This window comes from Vicugna pacos, chromosome 16 (assembly GCF_048564905.1).
Source record: "Vicugna pacos chromosome 16, VicPac4, whole genome shotgun sequence".
In the NCBI taxonomy this organism is placed as follows: domain Eukaryota; kingdom Metazoa; phylum Chordata; class Mammalia; order Artiodactyla; family Camelidae; genus Vicugna; species Vicugna pacos.
In genome coordinates this window covers 45,189,696-45,205,912 of record NC_133002.1, presented here as the reverse complement: position 1 = coordinate 45,205,912, position 16,217 = coordinate 45,189,696, and the positions used below count along the sequence as shown (strand labels likewise).

Genomic DNA, 16,217 nt, shown 5'->3' with positions numbered 1-16,217 from the left:
TCCTCTAACGTGGTTGTAGCCCGCTAGTTGTCCTTTCCCCTAGATTAAGAGGTAACTCAGCTCCTAAGTGCTGATGCACACAATACACAGAAATTACTTTGCTCCTCTAGTATGTTCGAAGACTGAACATGTGATCTACTGACAGGTGCTGAGGAGTAGCCATAGCCATCTAAGATGATGCTACACTCCTGTATTCATGCCTTTTAAGGCCATGCATTACGGGCCACCTCTTAAGTCTTGACAGTAGACTTAGCTTTTAACTGTCACTCAGTGAAGATACAGAAGGAAGGGTTTTGCTGTTTGCAAATCAACAACATACATCAGGAGCACATTTAATGACAGAGAAGTAATCCTATACATAGGAAAAAGCTTTAAAATGTAAATACTTCTTTATCTAGGAGCAGATGGGAAATACCGTTAGTATTATCTCTACTTAATAAACTTACTAGCCTTGTCTAGAAAGGTTCGGAAGAGAATACAAAACAATCTTTTAAAAAGATGATTTGACAAAATCTGTCCAGTACATCTACACAAACTTTTAAGTACACATACATGTGAAGTAAAGCTATTTAGTACATGCAGACTGCAGCAATTTAACCAAATTAGCCCAATTTTAAAATTTGTTCTAATAAGCTTGGGCAGTTTTTAAGATAGGTATTATCTTTAAAAACAACCTGTGCTTTGATCTTTAAATGAATGATTCTAATGAAGTCAATCATTCACTGAGTAAATCAAATTTATGCTAAAGCAAAGGTAAAAAGGATATCCTACCTTTAAACCAGGTTTAAGACATAAATTGTCACAGAACTCCATGTGGCAAAGGTTCTTCATTTTTTTTTTTTTTTGGAAACTGCACTGTTTTTATTTTTTTTAATTTTTTTCTTCCTTCATTTCAGTTTCAATTACTTCCCATTTCTGACCAAATAAACCAAAAGTTCACTTAAGAGTATCCAAGAGTTTGTAAAGCTGATAAAACTGCCCTATTTCAAAAAAGCCCTTTAGAAGATACAAGTCAAGCTCTCATTTAAACCTAAGTTATTTAAATAGGTGCCAGTTTTCCTCTCTTCTAGTCCCACTGATGAGCTAGCCCAGAACTGTAACTTTGAGTCATGTTTCTAAAGATGGTGAAGCTAAGAGCAGCAAAGTAACAAGGATAGGTCACTTTTGGTAATGACACACAAATTAAACTTTCAAAACATGTGCATAGCTTTATTCATCTACTTAGATCTAACCTTTTCATGGAGCTTCGGCAAAATTCGAGTGTGCAAAATGCATTTCTAAAACGTAATGCAAGCAAAGCTTTTCACATTTACACTGGCAGGAAATACAGAGAAACTAACAAGTCACAGTAGGGAGAGTTCAGATCTTTTTTTTTTTTTTTAATGACAAGAATTGCACAGTTCATTGTTTTGAGACAATTGTTGCAGACATAAATAATTAAAATTTTCTAAGCAAGGTGATTTAACAATAAAAACTTTTAAAGTTGGAAAAAGCCAATAACTTGGATCATAGCTCACATAGAATTCCAAATTAAAGTGGACTCCATTATCTCCCTAGATTTTGCAAACAATGCTTTTTATAACACTTTACAACACTAAAGGAAACAGCAGGCTGAAACTCTTCAAAGCACACAAGAAATGGTGTCATCACATTACTTGAAGGTGCTAAGGGGAGAGAAAAAGGAAGTGAAGAATGTTTTTACTATTTCCCACTACAGAACAGCCACTAACAGACTTACGAATTAAAACAAAAACAAAAACAAAGTAAATTAAATCACTTTCCCAGTTTATAAAATAGTTCCAGTTAGTGACAAGATCTATAACTTTTAAACAGAGAGCACCAGTTGGGCGATAGAATGAGCATTCCATACTGCATAAAAATTCGTGAGGTGGTAAGAACCATCAACTATCTCAGGCATGGCCTTTCCAATTTTTTTTTTAATATACATGCAAGGCACATTGATATAAAAATAGATCTCTGGCCAACAAATATATTAAATAAGCAAATTAAAATTTTGGCTTTGCAATATTGGCAACATCAAAATATAACCAGATAGCTTTGGACCACATCTTTCTCATATTCCTCCACCCCATTTGGTGTTTTTTCCTCCATCATATTGGGTTCAATCTCCTTCAAGTTTGATTATGTGCTTGAGAAATGACTTTTCCTCTTGTCAAGTAGCATTCTACTAAAGTTTATCTTCACTAAGCAAAAATACACTAGAGAAGCAGAACAGTTGGAGTTTTGATTGATTCAACTAAATTAGATTGGCTTGGGGCAACATTATTTCTCCTCTGTATACAAACAAAAAAAAATTTAAGTCCTCAGATTATATAGTAGACAATTGTTTTTTTTCTAAAAGATCGATCAGCAACAAACCAACGATACTACTTCCTTCAAGCCATTCCTTCCAACTCCTCCTTTTGAGGCAGAGAGGGAAAACAGAAGCAAAATTAAGATTTAGAATATTTTCAGTAGTAGAAGACACTTTAAGGCCAAAAAGTGTAATACTAACAGAATTTGTATTTTCTTAAGTTAATGTCCTTTACAGGCCAATACCATAAATAATTACTTGTACTGATTACCTCCAAAAGAGAATTTTTAAATTCATTCACTTTTGTTAGTGGCTGTGCTACAGGAAAGGTATCAAAGCAACCTATAAAGGTATGGTTTATAGTAATGTAAAAAGTGCATCACATTCTTGATTTTCAGTTTCTCATAGCAGCAGCAGGATTAATCCAAGACAGAAATAATTGTTTTTTCATTCTAAAAATGCAACAATACCTAATGAAATGTATTCAAGATAATGAAAGGACCCTCCTCTATAGAGGATGAAACAAACTAACAAACAAGGGCAAACTAAAGGCATTCACTCATATTTACATATTAAAACCATTTTTGTTAACATCAAATCTTTACAGCTAGCAAAAGAAATATTTAAGAAAACAGATATTACTAAAGCAGTATCCATTTTTGGAGCCTTTGTTTAGCACCTGAGGAAAAAAGGGTATATGGAAAGCTATATAATTTACCTCAAGTTGGTTTGTTGGTCTGTAGAGTAAAACTCTTGATATGCAGCGAAAGTGAAACTAAACTGGAAAATAAATGTTTGTAGCTACTTTAATAAGGCTGTTAGAAAAGGGATACTGCAGTATTATAAGATGGCTTTAGAACTCTGGACGTAAAATTTTATGGATAGGGAAGTCTGAATCAGCAATCCCATATGTGAGGATGGCTGCTCTGTAAGTTTCCAGCTCATCATTGCTATTTGACACTCCTAGTAATGCAAAAGCAACAAACCATTCATGGTTCACCGGGTGTTTTTATTGTGCAGACTACTTAAAACTCTTATTCGCGAGACCCTTCTCGAGTACCAAAAGGGTGTGAACTTTAATTTAAACCTCAGTAAAGTAGTGCTTTTGAATGAAGCCAATGATTCATCATTCATTAAACCAACCCAGGGTGGTCCTGGTTCTCACACATCTCAGACTGATGAATATTTAAAAAGCAACATTTTAAGATACTTAAAGCAGAAGCCCATCTTTCTCACTATAAAAGAATCCTGGTGCTCTGTCAATTAATTAATGAAAGTAACGTTGATACTAAGAACTAACGACAACCTATGTGTCTCTCTGCAAACTGAAGAGCAGCTATTATTCTTCTAGTTTTGTCCTCTGTCCCTCCCCTTTAAACAAATATCAACACTTTGGGGGAAAAAAAGATGAGCAAATTCTACCTTCTTTAAAATACAACAGTAAAATTATGGGTAGCGGTATTAAGACACTGCCTGATCAGAATCTACATCAACTGGTGCAACATCAACAGACCTGATGAGAACATACATTTGTCCCAATATAGTGTGTTTCATAATTAGCACAGGATATAAGGATCATGTGTTACTTGAAGATATGGCCCAATGGTATAATGATACCCATAATTCTAGGAATTTGGACTTTTAATCTATTTCTCTGAGGAAGAAAGCCTTCAAAGGATGACTCCCTCCTTGTTTAGTGGAATTTAAAATCAAGTAAAGTCCTCTTCCAGATTTCCTTGACTGTGGCCATTTGGTATACGACAATTTCACACTAAATGGCTTTTTTGTGTTTTAAAAAGTTTACAGCAAAAAATAAATCATTAGATGCCTTCAAATGAATTAGCAACAAGCCTACTAACCACCAAGCATGAAACTACTGCTGCTATGTAATGTTGTGTGAAGAAACACATTTTATATTGTGGACAACACTCATAATTGAGCTTTATCGTATTTTCCCTAGAAACTGTTACTGGAAAAAACAATGCAGCACTTTTTACTTCTTTATAAAGTTTTCGCAGATTCTGTATTGATTAGGTAAGCAGAGGATTAAGAACAGTAAATTCTAAAATGGAGAGAAGCTCTCCAGCCATTTATTTCAAGAAAAAAACTGGCATTAACAAATTCCTAGTTATTGTCTTTCCCCTCTCAGAAAGCAGAGGAGGAGGAAGGGCTAACTATAGATGCTGTAAATACACTGTATGTGAAAGCTCATTACTAAGGTCAGAGGAAAGGCTATGGAATTAACTTCAGTTCAGCAAAGTGGGGTGAATAAAGAGAAAGGTAAATACACCCTGTCTTTTGTGGGGAAGGGGAATTATTCAAGACATCTGCAAAAGAGTGGTATGTGACACAGAAGCCTACGATCAAGACAGATTTAGAAAGAAATCTTCACCCATAATTAGTATCTTCATAGCTATTAAAAAAATAGGTCATGATTTCATTCTTAGTGCCATTTTTCAAATACTACCCTTTTAAGGATTAAAACCACCTGACTTTATTCTGTGTAATGAAAACAAATGGCACAAAATAAATACAAGTTCATTCTCTGAATACTAATACAATGTCTTACACACATTCATTTACTAATTTTTAATATCTCCTTCTCTCTCTCATACACAAGCACTCAACACACACACACAGAAACACACACCTTTTCAGTCTTTATAATGGAGGGATGTTAAAAATCCCCTCTAGACTGTATTTGGTTTATGCTACAGTACTAATACTCTGAGTTGAAGAAAAATTCTTTATACCGAACAATAACACATCAATGTTATTTAAATGTGCTAAATTAATCACAGCTGAAGTTTAGAAGCTTACACAAAATAATCAGAAAACAGATCAACTCTTTTTAAGTTTTTTTTTTTTTTAATAAGTGCTCTGTAAGGAATTGTGTGAGGACCTAGGAAGAAAGATTGCAACAAGTAGAGTTAAGTGTTACCAAACAGCACAAAGGAGATATGTCCCCAAGTCCTGCTTGTACCTAGGCAAATAAGCCCATTCACCCAATGCCCAAAAAATACTGACAGTTAATATGATGGGGCACTAGGGTTTCCAGAAGGTTAAGAGACATTCCTAACTTTATACCTCTAACCATATAATCAGAGAAATTTCAGTGGGGAAATCAAAGTGAAATGTTGCATTGTTTCATTTAGAAGTGAGACTCTCAAAAACCTTTGGACAAACACAGAGAAGGGATACATTCTTTTTGGCTTCTCTAAACATGGGAGGCCTAAGCGGTATGTTAAGGAAGCTCGAAAGCAACCTCAGCTTTCAAAAGATATTTTAAAGTAAGTGTTGCTTCTAAAGTAAAAATTCAGATGGGGGCTTTTTTTTTTTTCCTTTTAAAATATATATTCATTCAACCTCTGTATGTCACAAACCCAGAAAATTTCTTGTGAGTTGTGAGACAGAAGAGCTTTCAAATTCCAGGAAAACAAAATAGATGTTTTCAAAAAGGAAGGGGAGGGGGGCGGGGGGAAGAACCTGGCCCTAAGGCGACAAGTGGTTGGTTACACAAGGCAATTGAACACACAGCAGAACTTTAAAACCTATAAAACAAACTGGAGTCTTTTTTATCCTTTAATCAACCTTGTATCTTTTTTTTTTAACCTTTTGAAAATTTTTATTTAAAAAAAACACAAAAACACAGACTTCTTTCACTTCAGTATGTGGTATGATGCATTTTTCCAGTTTGTTCAATGCTTTAAAGCTCAAGGATGCCTCTGCTTTCAATTGTACATGGGCCTGAAGCATCCTAGCTTTTGGCAAGCAGGCAGGAGACTCAACAAAAATCAAAATAGAACAAGGCAGACTAAATGCAGGGCACATCTGTAAACATATTATACATTTGAAAATTACAATATCAGTAAAAGTGATACAGTTTACAGGTGAAATGAAACTATCTGGAACTGGCCTACCACAAGTTTCTGAACCTGGACTGATACAATAAGTTATTATATATATATATATATTATGTATAAAAGTTTTGTTTACATCAAGTGGAATTGGCAATCCATGCTTATACTTTTAAAATCTAAGCAGGGCAGAAATCCAGACTATAAAGATATTTTCTCTACTCTATGCCGAGTCCAACAACTTCTTTCACAAACTACTTATTAAAAAAAAAGCCTCAAATTATCAACAAAACAAGAAAACTCATCCATACTACAGTCGCTCAAAACTGGACATTTCTTACGCAAAAGGGTTGAGCAAAAGTAGTTACTTTCTCCCCAAATACCTAAGGGGATCCAGTCTACTTTTATTAGAAGACTACATCTCTCTATATAAATGCCCTGCTATTTTAACCTGTATTTAACATACATGGATATACTAATTTCGGTGTGTGTGTGGTGCAATGCTATCTATGTCAGGCCAGAGAACTTGTTTTTATGCCACTAACATCACCCAATCTTAAATTGGACCCTTAGTTTCTGCACACACAAAAAAATTTATTTTAGCATGCTATATACAAGCTGCAGTGCAACAGGATGGTAATGTGATAAGACAGGGCTAATGCTCTTCTCTGCCCAAAAGAAAATTTCCAGAATTTCACATTATTGTCCTTAAAAAACCCATTTGCTCTAGTAATAAAATATATTTATTAGAATATAATTAGAAGCTAATAAGCTCAGAAGTATAGTTTGCATGAAAACACACTTTCTATAGGCAGGGTTTATTATCTCCTTACTGGCTAAAAACATGAAGTTTTATAGTTTTCATGGACTTTTTTCTTCCCCTTTTAGATATATCTGAGAAATTAAAAGAGAATTTACAGAAAGGTATGGAAGTTTTTCTTCAGATGTTTGATGAAAAACAAGAAAAACAGCACATTTAGTGTTAGTGACAGAGAGCAAGTCTGGAGCACCTACAGTTGAAAAGCAGAATATATTTTTGCTCCCACTTATACAATTACATTAAAATATGGGCACAGGAATATTTTTCCATGTATTAAGTATCTAAAGCCAACTGTTTGTTCTGTAACTTTTCTTCAAATGACATTTATGGATTTTTTACTTATTAAAGTCCAATATGCAACCAAAGTCAAGTGAACTATGTACCACCAACTATTCCAGAATTGTAGAACTTCAATTCCCTCCCCTTTTCCCACCCCACAAAAAATAAAAGGAAAGAAAAATATTTCCCCAACACCCCACAGAGGCTGCTTAACTCCTGGCAAGACATGCAAATCAATTAAAAAAAAAAAAAACCCACCCCTGCAAACTTCAAGGCATTTATCCAGCATTCTCGCAGGGCTCAAAGTATAACCAAAAGATCAAGGGAAGAGTGGGGGAAAATGTTGAATCATTCTGGGTTCCCCATGATTAGTGTATCACTTTAGTCACAGAACAAGATAGAGATCTTTTAAGTGGATTTGCCTTTCCAGTGGGTCATTTGTTGCCCAAGTTGATGACAGCAGGAACTTTAGAACCACGCTTGTTAATAAGTCCATATTCATTAATCACTTGCATTCACACTTAAAAACAAAAACTAACAAAAGAAAAAAAAAAAACTATTCAGTACCGAAGATTAAATAACCATGTGTAGTCTCTTGAAATAAATTTGATTCCTTAAGAAGTCTAATTACTTTCAGTTGCCTTTTTTTAAATAACTATATATATATATGTATATATATATATTTGTATATATTATCCTGTGATTCTACTTATGGTTCCTCTGCTGCGTTGAAGATCTAGGAGCATAAAAGCCTTGTGTCCCCCATGAACGGTGGCTCTAATGCTGCAGAAAGGTTACAAATAGGCAGTCTGGTCCTTCATTGATCTGGACTATCCATGGCTTCATTGTAAGTGATTATCCTTTTGGGATCTGGAGGGTTAAAAAAGAAATACATAAATAAAAAACAAGCTCTAGAATCTTCAAATGCCCATGTTCAAAAACCAAATCCCAAAGAACCATCATCATTTAAACTTCCCCTTTTATGAAAACACAATTTAAAGATCATTTCCTCTTTGTATTAACGCAAGTGTGATCCACTTTTTCTCAACCCAATAAATAGTTCACTATCCCAATGGATTCCCAGAATCAGGGTCTTTCTTCTAGCCAGTGAGGGGCCCCAACACCTACAGATTAGAGGGTTGAATTCAGTTAACAAGGATAATTTGTTTCTCCTGATTATAAAATGAAAGTAGCACAATTGATAAAAGCAGACAAAGCTTAAGTTGTCAATGATTCAATACTAAAATAAACACTTTGATTTATTTTCTTCTGTTCTTCTTAGCAAAATGAAGTTAAAATTTATTTTAACCAGTGTGGATTCTCTAGTAAGGAACTATTCAAGTAGCACATAGCACCAAAAACTTCAGATTAAATTAAGTCTGCAAAACTACCAATTATGACTTATTTCTTCCTTCTCATTTCCCATACACCACTAGACTTTATTCTCAGCAGTAGCAAAAATCTATGGATATCCTAGGTTCAAGTATAAAACAGTTACAATGTGTCTGGGCAAAGACTTCAGTGCTATTTTAAATTCTTAATGTTTATCTGTATGCTCCCCCTCTTCTGGAGAGCAAAGATCTTATTACATACTACTATGTCTACCTGTCCTAAGAACTTTTTAAAGTACACATGCTTTAATGAAAAATAGGGAGCCAATAACTTGTCACCTAACAGAAAAGTATAAAGGCCTGAAAATAATATTCAAGAACTCCAGCTCACCTAAGCAACCAATCTTAGTCCATAAATAATACAATATCCTTTTTGGGACTCCAAGGGACATCCACTAGCAACTTGCCATGGAGATGATGATGCTCATTCTCAACAATTAATAGCCATTTTGGAGGTAGGTCTACATTTGCAGGGTATATTTGATAGTCTATATTTTAAAAATTTGTTTCAGTAAGAAGGTACATAGAAAGCAACTCAAAATAATCTTAAGAGCTTGCTAGTTATCTTCAGGCCACACAGCTCTGTTGACAAAAAAGACCTGGCCTAAGGACAAGAGAGAAGGTGGAAAAAGCAATGTTGGAAAATCAAGAAAACCTACTTTCTAGTCTCGATACTTTCTACCTTATATAATTACCTCTCTGTGTCTCAGTTTCCTAATTTGTTTCGTTTTTTAATTTTTTTTTTTAATTTTAGGGGGGAGGTAAGTTAGGTTTATTATTTTCTCTAATGGAGGCACTGGAGATTGAACCCAGGACCTCAGGCATGCTAAGCACATGCTCTACCACTGAGCCTAAACCCACCACCCCCCGCCTTCCTAATTTGTAAAACAAGAAAACAGAATTTCTACTGTCCTTCAAGTTCTGAAAAACTTCATCACTTTATTTCAGGTATCCACAACTACCGTATTTTACTGTATTTGTAAAGAAGGTACACAACAATCAGGGCAACCAATTTCAAGTTTTTGAAAATTTCAAATTATCCAGATGTGAATTATCTAGTCCCTCTGCCCTCCAGCTATTCACATCTCATTTATGGGAGTAAGGAAGCTAATCTGCTATTCTTTAAATTTCTAATCATCTTTTCAAAGAATATACAGTCCAAATAAGGTTTCTAAAACAGCTGATATTTTTCTGAACTATGAATGTCAGTTCTTGGGCTACCCCTTGTCTATCACACAAATACAGATAAAGACTGGCCATAAGTGGAAACACTTATTCATGTTGGTTTCCTAGATTAGAAATATTTATCGTCTGTCTTACTTTCATAATCAAGGGAAAAAGATATTCTTGTTCTTCACGTAGCAGGTAAAGAGTACTTTCATATCCATTCTTTTCACTTATAGTATTATCCCATCTTGAGCAGTCCTAGTATGGCAGCTAGTGCCCTTTGATTGTAGTTATTAAATAAGTCAATACACAAAGGATATTTACTTCGTAGGCCACTATTCACATTATTCCGACCTCAAAATAATGTACAGTAATTAGTGATTAATACTAACATTTCAGATAACCTAACCATTCTTACCTTGTTTCTGCAAATTCCAAACAGATTCCATTTCTGCAAAGAAGAAAAAAAGGATTATTTTTACACACCAATTTTTTTTTAAATACAAGGTTTGGGTTTTTTTTTTATAAACCAAGAGCAAAGTTCAAAGCTATGCGCTTTTCACTTTAAATCTAAGAACCTATATAGGTGATAGAGCATAGAGAATAATAGTCAATCTTGCAATAAATTTTAACGGTGTATAATCTTAAAAAAAAAACAACCCCCCCCCAAACAAAAACAAAAACAAATAAAAAAAGCAACCAACAACCTAGACTGGTTCTTGCTGGGCTGGAGGTAGGACTGAAGTAGCAGTTCTACAAAACACTCATTTTCCTGTAATTCTTGAGTGTCATTCAGATGGCTGTAAGTGTTGATTACAGAAAGTCAATTATTATTTGAAATCAAACTGCCAAAAGAACAATTCTGTCTAGGCAATCAGCAAATATATGCAGAAGTATGCAATAAAATATATCTTTTATAATAGTTATTAAAAAACACCAAGGTTGGTTTTTATTTATTTTGGGGGGGGGGCAACCCACAACCCTTCAACAAGGTGCTCAAGTCGTCTGAATGAAGCATTCATCAAATTTGATTAAGGAAGTCTGATGCTTAAAATGTTTCATTAAAATTTTACTTAACTCTTAGGCTATCGGCAGATAGTTCTCTCCTCCAAACCAAATCTACTCTTATTTTAACCTGTAAGGTCAAAATGCCAATGCATACCTATTTATTAGTAACATACAATCCTTATTTGCTCCAATTCCATTCAAATATGATTATCTATAATGTGCCTACTTTAGTATCTTAGAAGCAAAGTATGTACATGACCAAACTATAGTGACATATAGAGAGAAGGCAAGAACTCTACCTGGAAGCATAAGAGAAAGCTTCACAGAAAGGATATTTGAAGTCTTGAGGAATCCACAAGAACCTAAGAATTGTTCCTTAAAAGTACGTACTCTACTAGGAGATTAATGTAAACAAAAACTACTTAGTTCAGGAATAACTATAACTAGCACTGAGAACAAGTGCTCTTCCATGGTACCATTTTGAAAAGACAAAAAGGTGATTTTTTTCTGTATAACTGGACTCTCTGTAACTGTATTCTGTAACTTATCAGCAACCAATTATAGATGAAGAAAATAAAACTGGAGCTCATTAAGATCAGATGTATCTGAAAAACAAATTTTTTCTGTACAGCACAGGGAACTATATTCAGTATCTTGTAACCTATAATGACAAAGAATATGAAAACTAATATATGTGTGTATATATATGACTGAAATATGCTGTACACCAAAAACTGACATTGTAACTGACTATACTTCAATTAAAAAAAAAAATCAGATATATCTGGACATGGATTACAGTTAAGGTACAACTGATGGCTCCCCAGGGCTGAAAGAAAGTAAGTCTATAGATCCAAAATTATTACTTTTGTTTTATGTATATGGATGGGGGCTGAGAACGGTAGAATCACATTCTCCCTGCCCCCCAACCCCCATCAAACTCACTTCTAAAAAACTGAAGATTTTGATGTTTGGAGCAATAGGTTAATTACTGAAAATGATCAAAGTAATTATCCAGATAAAATACCATTCAAAGTATCATAGCAATTCCCTGATGAAACAAAGACTGAGAATAATGCACTGGTTGCCACTTGGTCCAAAAGCTTAGCTGTATACTATGGCCTTTAAATTGCTGGGCAGATGTCCATCCGAAGATTGGCAGAAAAATTCCTATCTCCTAGGAGAAGGAGAGAGAATTGTCATCCAGTCTAACCTGGGGGGGGGGGGGGGAAGATGTATCAGGAAAGGAATTCTAGTCATGGCACTTATATCAATCACTTCAATAAATTTCTAAAACCCCATCAGTTACAATTAGGAATAGCTGCCATAGTCATTAGAGCTGTTATCTACAAATTTCTGGATCTCAGAATGGCTTAAGTTCAAAGATAGGTCTTTCATTGGTTGCCCTCTTACAAAAAAATTAATCCAATCAACCCCTCCCTCTCTTTAGTTAAAGCACAGAAATCTCACATTTTGCAACAAATAAATTCCTAAGAATTTTGGTATACACAGATTACTTGATGCTCACTATTCTAAGTTTGTTTACTGCAAAGATAAATCTATATTTAGTTGTATGTTGAGAAAAGAAAGTAACAAATTTTTAGACACATATGCTGTAACATTTCCCTTTCTCTTCCCCACAACAAACCTCAACCTGCCTCTGCCCCCACTCCCTTTTTGGGGGGAACACACTATGCTCAAGAGTCACAGTAGCAGCCATACTATTTTAAAAGCAAAGTAAACATACAAATTTTAGAATAAAGACAAAAGTAACTATTTGCAAACACTCCATTTCTTTAATGAACTGAAGACATTTCCTTAGCTTTATAAACTAGAATATTCAGATTTATGATCTACTCTAATAGTATAGATTTTAAATTATTTCTGGCAAGAAAATTTTATTACCCTCAAATATAGGTTCTGGAGTAGTGAATTTGACTATGATTTGTTTTTTGTTTTGTTTTGTTTTTTTTAGTTGAAATACAGTCAGATACAACGTGTGACTATGACTTTTGAAGAAGGAAAAGGGATGTATGACCTAGCTAAAAAACTAGCCATGCACCAGCCTAGCTTTTAGCTGAGAAATCAGCATTACCTGAAGAGCTGAACTGAGAAATGAATGCAATTCCCTGTTATTTAATATTAATTACTTCTATAACTAGTAGTAACTTGATTTCCTTGATTAGAATTGTTTCCATGAAACTCAAAGTTAAGATGCAAAAGGGAAATAAATCAAATATTGTTTGCATGATTATATGCAAGAAACACCAAAGTAGACAATTTATTTTGTTAAAATGCTGTCATTCAGACCACCACCATCCAAATTTGAAATTTTACTATATTAAAATTTAAAAATTCAAATAGTTATGCCACTCATCGAATAAAGAAAATCTAACATTCAATTTTCTAAAGCAGACTACTTTCTACATAGCTCCCTATCACAATGCTTCCTGTAGTGAATGTCCAATTACCTACAAATTCTTAATTCGAAGTGGATTAAAAAGCACTACTTAGGGGCTAGGGATATAGATGCAAAAACAGAAAGAAATGCTCTACCTCTGTGAGCTTGGTAAAACAGGTAGCTTTTCTAGGTAGAAGCATCAGCACAAAACTTGAGAGTATTAAAAAAAAAAAGCAAGGTGTGCTAAAAGCAGAGTCAGCAAACTGGGTTCTACTTACCACCTGTTTTTGTAAATAAAGTTTTATTGGAATAGAACCACACCCATTGTAAATATTACCTATGGCTGCTTTTGTGTGCAAGGCAGAACCAAGTAACACATAATTACAACAGAGACCCTATAGCTCACAAAGCCTAAAATATTTACTATCTGATCCTTTATAAAATAAGTTTACTGACCTATGCTTTAGCAGTAATTTAGTAAGTCACTAAGAGGAAAAGATTTAGATAAAGAACAGCACTATTTAGGAAACAGAGATGAAAAAAGTCACCAAGGAAAGATTCAGAGAAAGCTATTCTGCTATTTGGGGGATAGAGCATAAAGCATTCATGAAAGGAAGTTTATTTAATAATACAGATGGAAGGGAAGCCACTGAAGAAATCTGAGGTTCCTATACCAAATATTAGGAATGATTCCTCGAGGCAGCTGAACAGAATGGATGAAATGACAATACAGGAAAAGAACCCAGTAAATGTTACTGCAAAAGTGAAGAAATTAGAACAGTTGTTATTAGAGATGGAAAAGAATGGAGATGTTAGAGAGAGGACCTATATATAACTTAACAATAAGGGCTATATGTTAATTTACTAAGAGGGAAGGCAAGAAAGAGCAAGCAGGTTTGGGGAAAAAATAAATTCAGTTCTATAAACAGAATTTGAGTGGTGATGCTGAACTGAACATATATGGTCTGAACTTAGGGTAAATGCAGCTCAAGTCTTAAGCTTAATACACAGCAACAGAATTAGATATTACCGAGAGTTTGAGTAGCATGAAAATGGGACTGAAGGAACATCAACATTTGAGAGAAAGAAAATGATACCAGGAAGGTTATATTAAACATGTAGAAAATAGGAGAGTGGGTAGAGTTAAGGAAATGCAAACTAGAAAATTTAGGGAAGGAATGTGCAACTACTGCAATTCTTACCTAAAGTTAAGACATTTATAACTTTCTAGTTATCTATCCCTTTTTCTCTAGCCCAATGTCACTGCCCCTGTTTCAAGCAGTGGTATCTTAAGAATATTTCTGCAGCTGTCTTTTAACTGGCCTCTATTGCCATTACTCCAGCCTCACTTTCTATCTTCTACACCATGGTTATAATTCTCTTCTTTTAAAAATACAAATCTTAAAGTGACCACACTGCTCTAAACACTTCAATGGATTCTCACTGCAGACATGGAGATTGGATCTGTTTTTGTCTTGTATAAAATTTCTAGCATTTGAAACAGTAGCTGGTACCTTAATAAATTAAATTAGAGGACTAACTTTAAGATTTTTTAACTTGCACCATTCACCTTCCTTGACATTGGAATGACCGGCAATCTTCAAACACTACTCCACTTCCACCTAAAATATTCTGCCTATTCTTGTACAATAAATAAGCTAACTTCCACTTCTTTTTTGAATTCTGACTACTTTCCTCCCCTGATCCCATCACCTACCTTAGGGGTTTCTTTATGTTTGAAATGCATTTTTCTATAGAGCAATCACACTAGTAATAATATTTCTTTCCATGTATGTTTCCCCTTTAGACTGAGTTCATTAATAACATGAGCTCTCCCTTTCTATTTACCATCATTGCTTCACACATGCTTGGCACAATAAAATAAATGTTGATTTGAATGAAATGCTACTCATAAATCAATGAGGAAGTAATATATAAAAAAGTCGTATTAAATACTCATTTGAAACTGCTAATACTCAACCTTTTTTGACCTACAAAAACAGCAATTTCATATACTCTGACCAAATAAATTCAGCATTTAACTCTAAAATCCTTTAAAGAAAAAGACTGAAGCTAAGAGGATTAGAGCAAACTAGAAGCTTAACTTTTTGTCTTTAAAATTGAAAGATACTACTGTTCCAGTTTACTAGAATATTTAAAAAAATCATTAAACATTTTAAGAAGCACATAATGGCTCCCTGCAAAAAGAAAATAAATCAAACATAAGGCAAAACAAGGTGACTCCCACAACTGAGAACCCTCAGATCAATTTACCAGTAATCATACCACCCAATCCCTTATTGATTAGCCATTTTAGACAAAATGCTGTAAAATTCTGGAGTAGTGACATAAATTTAAATTCTGCTTTTCAGCTAATTCAGATTTGCCCATCTTTTGATGATTTCTGGCTATCCCAACACTGGTTTTGCTATTCTGATTTTCTCTTTCTCAGTCACTGTACCTGCCTATCCTTTTGCAAAGAAGCCTATCATAAATTTCTCCCCACCTGCCCCCTTTTTTGACTATACCCCTAAAACAATATAGTGTATTTTCAAGTAAATTTGACTAAGGCAGTTATAAGTCACCACCTTTCAGGAGATGCTTAATGAACTTGTCAGTGTATCAATTTTAATCCTATATTCCCAGTGGAGCTACACCACAACAGAATTTTCTGGACCACTTCTAAATACACAAAATAGAAACTTGGAGTTTGCAGGTTTTTGGTTTTTTTGCTCATTTCTACTGCTATACTTATTCTAAGCCAGTTCACTTTAAAAGGTAGAATATCAAATTCAAGTTGCTTGGAATGAAACTGCTACTACTCTGACAGTAATAGTTAATTTCTGCCTTTATAGCATGGGCGGTTACTTTTCTGTTCCTCAGGACTTAAGCTAATAAAATCTGGGGGTTAAATTTTAGTTTCTATTAAATTCCTTACATGTTACCCTCCAGATTAGTATCAAAGCAAATTAACTATTAT

The 16,217-nt window shown here is 34.3% G+C and overlaps 1 protein-coding gene across 1 annotated transcript in view; it reads right to left on the bottom strand.

Moving 5' to 3' along the window:
* Nucleotides 1–830: 830 nt before the first annotated feature.
* The window catches only part of NUFIP2 (nuclear FMR1 interacting protein 2), a 28,481-nt gene continuing 13,094 nt past the window's right edge, over nt 831–16,217 (bottom strand). Inside the window, exons 3-4 of the mRNA XM_006214396.4 lie at nt 10,247–10,279; nt 831–8,140 (exon numbers count right to left, since the gene is read on the bottom strand). Of these exons, the coding sequence (XP_006214458.2) occupies nt 8,088–8,140; nt 10,247–10,279 (86 nt within the window). The 3' untranslated portion in view covers nt 831–8,087. The remainder of the gene's footprint in view (nt 8,141–10,246; nt 10,280–16,217) is intronic.